The sequence below is a fragment of the Oncorhynchus masou genome, chromosome 29, assembly GCF_036934945.1.
Source record: "Oncorhynchus masou masou isolate Uvic2021 chromosome 29, UVic_Omas_1.1, whole genome shotgun sequence".
Taxonomy (NCBI): Eukaryota; Metazoa; Chordata; class Actinopteri; order Salmoniformes; family Salmonidae; genus Oncorhynchus; species Oncorhynchus masou.
This window is the reverse complement of record NC_088240.1, coordinates 41,286,339-41,292,338: the sequence shown is the minus strand read 5'-3', so window position 1 is coordinate 41,292,338 and position 6,000 is coordinate 41,286,339. Positions and strand designations below refer to the sequence as shown.

The following is a 6,000-nucleotide window of genomic DNA, read 5'->3' as shown; positions in this document are numbered from 1 at the left end:
GTGGGAGATGAGCGCATATTTTATGCAAAGGAAGTACATTCCCACTTGAAACGTGCATTAGAGCGCAGACACCCGGATAAATTTGCGGGCTTTGCTCCTACCTGTGAATCGAAAAGTACCCGACACTTCGTTGCCGAGTAAAAATGTACAGTTGTTACCAAGGCCAATAGATTGTATTACTTTTGCACTAAAACGTTAGCATTGATTGTCCTCACGGAATCTGCTGGTCCATGGGTTTACTTTTCTGCCCAAGGTCTGGCTACATTCCATCACCCCCGGGCTGTAGTATCCTTGCTGCCAGATTAAAATCGCTGTGCTATTGGAATTTGGGTGTTTTAGTCAGGACGTGCTTGTCACCTCTGCCTCTGGTGTTTCAGTCTTGAATCTATCTGCCAGAGAGACGACTATGAAGAGGTTAACACATTTCATCACGATGTCTCTTCCCTCCTGACCGTGTAATCGAACTTTAGTGGTGTATCCAAAGAGGGGTTCAAATGACTTTTTGAGCATTTAGTGGGTGTGCTGAATCCTGCAGATTACGAACTCTGCAGGACATCCAATGAAAACAACAACACCTTAATTGAATTGGGGATTGGCGCCTCAGTTTTTAATTTAACGTTATTGTTTTTTTGAAGGACACTCATCATGACGATTCCATTATCTCGGACTCAACTAGCCCTGTTTTTCATCCTCCTGTGTCCGGTCAATATCATTGGGTTATGGTGGTAAGTCATGCTACAAACAATTAACATGTGCGTCAAGTTGAGTTGCTAATGTAAATAAGGTTTCTTAGAATACGGTGTTTTTTTGTCATCTGATGTTATGTAAAGGTTATGTTTTGCACGCGCCCGTGGTTGATATCTGGCTAAAGATTGGCATGATGTCAGGATGTACTCAAATACATGCAATTCTGAATTTGACTCTATTGATACAAGCACTATTCAAAGAGCCTCGTATTGACAAGTGTAATAACATGGTAATACTGTTGATGACCTTGACCGCACTGTGAAGCATTTCGTAATACTTAGCCTACAATTACATACTAATTAAACGTTTTCATTTTCTTTATCTATCACCACCTCCCTACTGCAAACTCACTCAAAACAATTGTAATGACTGATCAGACAATCTCTAAAAATGTCTTAACGAACCACAACATTTATTTTCAATAAAGCATTTTTTATTGTTGGTAACAAACTAATATCTAAAATGTGGTTAAGTAACTCAATGAAATCAACAATAAAAAAAACTAAAGTCCCTAATGTTATGACTCAGCTAGCCAAAAAAGATTCAGCTTCAGCTTGTGGAGGTCTGCAATTGCCTGTTGTAAAAACAGAGATATTAGGGAGGTCAGAGTTGGATTTTTTTTCCTGTGGACCTTGAGGCAGTGGATATGTCATCATAAAACAATTATTTGTTCAGTACTCTGAGATGTATGAGACTTAAAAAGACACAAGACAGATGATTTTTTTCCTGAAATATAATCAATTCATTTCAGACACGCACATCTGAAGAGGGATGTTTAACTAAATCAAACCTTTTCAAGTTTGAAGGCCAGCTATTAGTACTGCTAAACTGTGAACCTCTCTCCCCAAAGACAAAATTGGAGTACTCAGGTGAGCACACCTGGAGGTCCTGCAGTTTGACAGGACAAAGATGCTTTCTGTTGAGAGCTGTGCATGCCATCTCACTCCTGTCTCTCTGCCCCTTGTCTTTAAAAGCAAATGGTTGTCAGCCCAACCAGACAGACAGGATGCCATTTGTGGGGGTAGATGAAACGTCTCTGAGATAAACCTCTTCTTTCAGAGCTTCTTTGATTAGGCTCTAATCATTTTGGCAGAGAGCAGTGAAGACCAGAGAATTTGGAATGCCTTTGCAAGTTTCAGGACAAGTAAACTCCCGGTCCTCCTGGCTGTGTGTGGGTCATAGTCTGGCAGGCAGCCAGGAGTGTGGCCCACAGGTGTGCATATAGCGTGTGCCATTTCCACTCATCCGCTCCTGGAATGGGTTCTGGGCCAAGCTTCAGCTCGGCATCATCTGCAGAGAAGCACTTCATTATACCAGATCTTTATCGTTATCAAATCAAATCAAACATCACATTTTATTTGTCACAATGCCCCGAATACAACAGGTGTAGACCTTACAGTGAAATACTTACTTACAAGCCCTTAACCAACAATGCAGTTTTAAGAAAATACCCCCCAAAAAGTAAGAGATAAGAATAACAAATGATTAAAGATCAGCAGTAAATAACAATAGCGGGGCTATATACAGGGGGTACCGGTACAGAGTCAATGTGCGGGGGCACCGGTATCGTGGTAATTGAGGTAATATGTACATATAGGTAGAGTTATTAAAGTGACTATGCATAGATAATAACAGAGGGTAGCAGCAGCGTAGAAGGGGGGACAAAGCAAATAGTCTGCATAGCCATTTAATTAGCTGTTCAGGAGTCTTATGGCTTGGGGTAGATGCTGTTTAGAAACCTCTTGGACCTAGACTTGGCACTCCGGTACCAGCTTGCCGTGCAGTAGCAGAGAGAACAGTCAATGACTAGGGTGGCTGGTGCCTTTGACAATTTTTAGGGCCTTCCTCTGATACTGCCTGGTATAGAGGTCCTGGATGGCAGGAAGCTTGGCCCCAGTGATGTAATGGGCCGTACACACTACCCTCTGTAGTGCCATACCAGGCAGTGATGCAACCTGTTGACCTGTTTAAAAAGCTGGATTTCTTATAAGCTTCTAGGTTAGAGTCCCGCTCCTTGAAAGTATGTACGTACGGTCTCTGTGGGGACGACGTCTTCGATGCACTTATTGATAAAGCCAGTGACTGATTTGGTGTGCTCCTCAATTCCATCAAAAGAATCCCAGTACATATTCCATTCTGTGCTAGCAAAACAGTCCTGTAGCTTAGCATCAGTTTCATCTGATCACATTTTTATAAACCGAGTCACTGGTGCTTCCTGCTTGACTTTTTGCGTGTAAGCAGGAATCAGAAGGATAGAATTATGGTCAGAATTGCCAAATGGAGGGCAATGGATAGCTTTGTATGCATCTCTGTATGTGGAGTAAAGGTGGTCTAGAATTGTTTTCCCTCTGGTTACACATTTAACATGCTGATAGAAATGAGGTAAAACTGATTTAAGTTTCCCTGCATTAAAGTCCAGGAGCGCAGCCTCTGGATGAGCGTTTTCCTGTTTGCTTATGGCGGTATACAGCTCATTGAGTGCGGTTTTAGTGCCAGCATCGGTCTGTGGTGGTATGTTGACAGCTATAAAAAAAATACAGATGAAAACTCTCTTGGTAGATACGTGTGGTCTACAGCTTATCATGATATACTCTACCTCAGGTGAGCAAAACCTCAAGACTTCCTTAGATATTGTGCACCAGCTTACATGAATGCATAGGCCCTCGCCCCGTGTCTTGCCAGAGGTTGCTGTTCTGTCCTGCCGATAGAGTGTATAACCCGCCATCTTTATGTTCTTAATGTCGTTGTTCAGCCATGACTCTGTGAAACGTAAGATATTACAGTTTTTAATATCCCGTTGGTAGGATAAACGTGCTTTCTGTTCGTCCCATTTATTTTTTCCAGCGATTGAACGTTAGCTAGCAGGACGGAAGGCATGGGCAAATTAGCCCCTGGTCGCCTGAGTGCCTCACAAGGCACCTGGATCTCTTTCCGTGAAATCTCTGTTTCCTTCTCCATCGAATAACGGGGATCTGGGCCTGGTCGGGTGTCTGTATTATATACCTCCCGTCCGACTCATTGAGAAGAACTCTTCGTCCAGTTTGAGTTGAGCAATCCCAGTTCTAGACTAGACTAGACCCAGTTCTAGAATAGACTGTATCAGCAACCTTATGTACAAAACAAACAAAATAGCAGGGTTGGTTGAGATCCAATAAGACGGCAGCCTTCCCCTCTGGCGCCATCACAGCACTAAATCCAATCGTGCACAACACTGATGCACCGCTGCTGTCTGTCACACGTTTGTCTTGCAATAAGTGACAACGTGAGGTCTCATTCAATGACAAGGCTTGACCTGGGGCTACTATGTACACTGTTTCACCACAGAGCATGAGGCCTCCACCAATTTCCAGACATTGAGGTTTTTCAGTGCGCGCATGGACCTCATGTGGTCCTCACTTATTGCAAGACAAACATGTGACGGAGAGCGACGGTGCGTCTGTGTTGTGCAGGATTTGAGTTCAGGATTTGAGTTTTAGAGACGTTTGTGCCGTGGCTCAGCGACACGGACCAGAGAGCTGAACACAAGCCAATCTCCAGCTAGGGTTCCAGCCTTGTCATGACCGACTTCGTATCCACCATAGCCGGCATAGAGAATTAGGAGGATGAAATGTATTGTTTTGCAAAGTGAGAAAAAAGCCTTTATATCTATGGCCATGCACTTCATAATGTCACTTGAGGTCCACACAAAGCTCGACGAACAGCTTATCTCCAAACGATCATGATGGCCCACATGGAGACTAGATTATTTGGATACATGTCCTTTATCAGTGTTTCCCTTTCTATTTTGGTCTCTGGTTATCTCTGTGTTATTTCATGCGAGGCACTGTTTGGAGGGCTCTTGATGGTGTAGATGGTAGTGTATCCTCCTTTCTCTTGTGATAAGACTCTGTTTCAGCATTATCGTGTCCAGGAGCATTACCGTGACTGATAAAGGAGACGGAATAATGAACACATTGCATGGACGTGGAAGATTGATTTCTTATCTGATTTTGTAGTTCCGATATGTGTGCTTTTATAGAGATCCATATCCTTTCATATTCAACACGGATAACATTGTGTTCCTCATAGTGAGTGCTTTGTTCAGGTCGGTCCTGGTTTGTATTGACACTGGAACACAGCATGGTGTTCAAGACAGAGAAATGTCTTCATCATACATATTGCTGGAGCCATATTCAGACCGCATGATTCGTCCTTGCCAGTGTTCGAGCTGCTTCGGCTGCTCGTATGATATAAAAGCCTTGCTTTTGAATTGGGCGAGGAGGGTTTGCCCTTTCACTTTGACAATGACACAGGACTTGGAGAAGAAACTCTGAAACATGGTCTGATTCTTTTTCTTTTTTCTTTTTTTTTACGAGTCTACACCTCCTGCTGTAAAACCTGGTCCCTTTTTGTGAGCAGCTTGCCGAGCCAATTTCAAAGCTATGATCCTGGCTCGCAGATCCCCCCAGTTTTGACGATCCATGACACGTCAGATAATCAGGGGTTGTTAAGACTCGGTGTGTCTGCTAAGTTCTGGATCTGCCCATGTCACTTGCACATGGGTGTGGAATCATTGGATCTCAGATCTGTGTAGGTATACTATAGCGCGCCGGAGATGTGTTCCCCTGTGATCCATATCCATAGAGACGTTGCCAATACATCATCAGTAACTGGCAGTAGGATGTCAGGATCCCAGAAGTCGATGACGCTGGACTGTCGGAGTCAAGTTCTCACACTTCAGTGAAGACAGCTCACATTGTGGGCATTAAGCTACTGTTCACTCCCCTCTTTTAGGGCAGTGTGAATTATTAGGCTATCAATCATTTTTCTATACTTAATCTGTGCAGCCATTATGCTATTTTGTGTACAGTATGTTGGCAGTTACATTTTTGTTTTCCATGACGCTATGGCTAAAAAAGGTGCATCTAACTACAAATAATTGGTATTTTGATTGAATCACAGATATACAGTGACGTTTCAGACATTGATATATAAATGGTTTCGACTTAATAATGTAATTGACTTACTGGAGATGGGATGCATTGCATTTTAAGAGCAACGGTCCTGTGTCTCATGCTTCTTATCAGACCACAAATGCTCGGGATTGGCAAGAGTGCTTGTTTGACTTCTTAAAACAAACTCACAAGGCAGATGAATGTTATTAGTCAGGAAGATTAGCTGTGACACGGGTGAGTGAAAAGCAATGAGGTATTCTCACACACTCCTACTCCCACATAATGATAAAAACGGACCCGAGCTTTACGGATCACATCA

General features: G+C 43.0%; 1 protein-coding gene across 1 annotated transcript in view; it reads left to right on the top strand.

The window, feature by feature from the left end:
- The first annotated feature begins 288 nt into the window (after window positions 1-288).
- LOC135519698 (protein Wnt-6-like) overlaps window positions 289-6,000 on the top strand; it is a 28,726-nt gene continuing 23,014 nt past the window's right edge. The window contains exon 1 of the mRNA XM_064944930.1: window positions 289-725. Coding sequence (XP_064801002.1) covers window positions 646-725 — 80 coding nt within the window. The 5' untranslated portion in view covers window positions 289-645. The remainder of the gene's footprint in view (window positions 726-6,000) is intronic.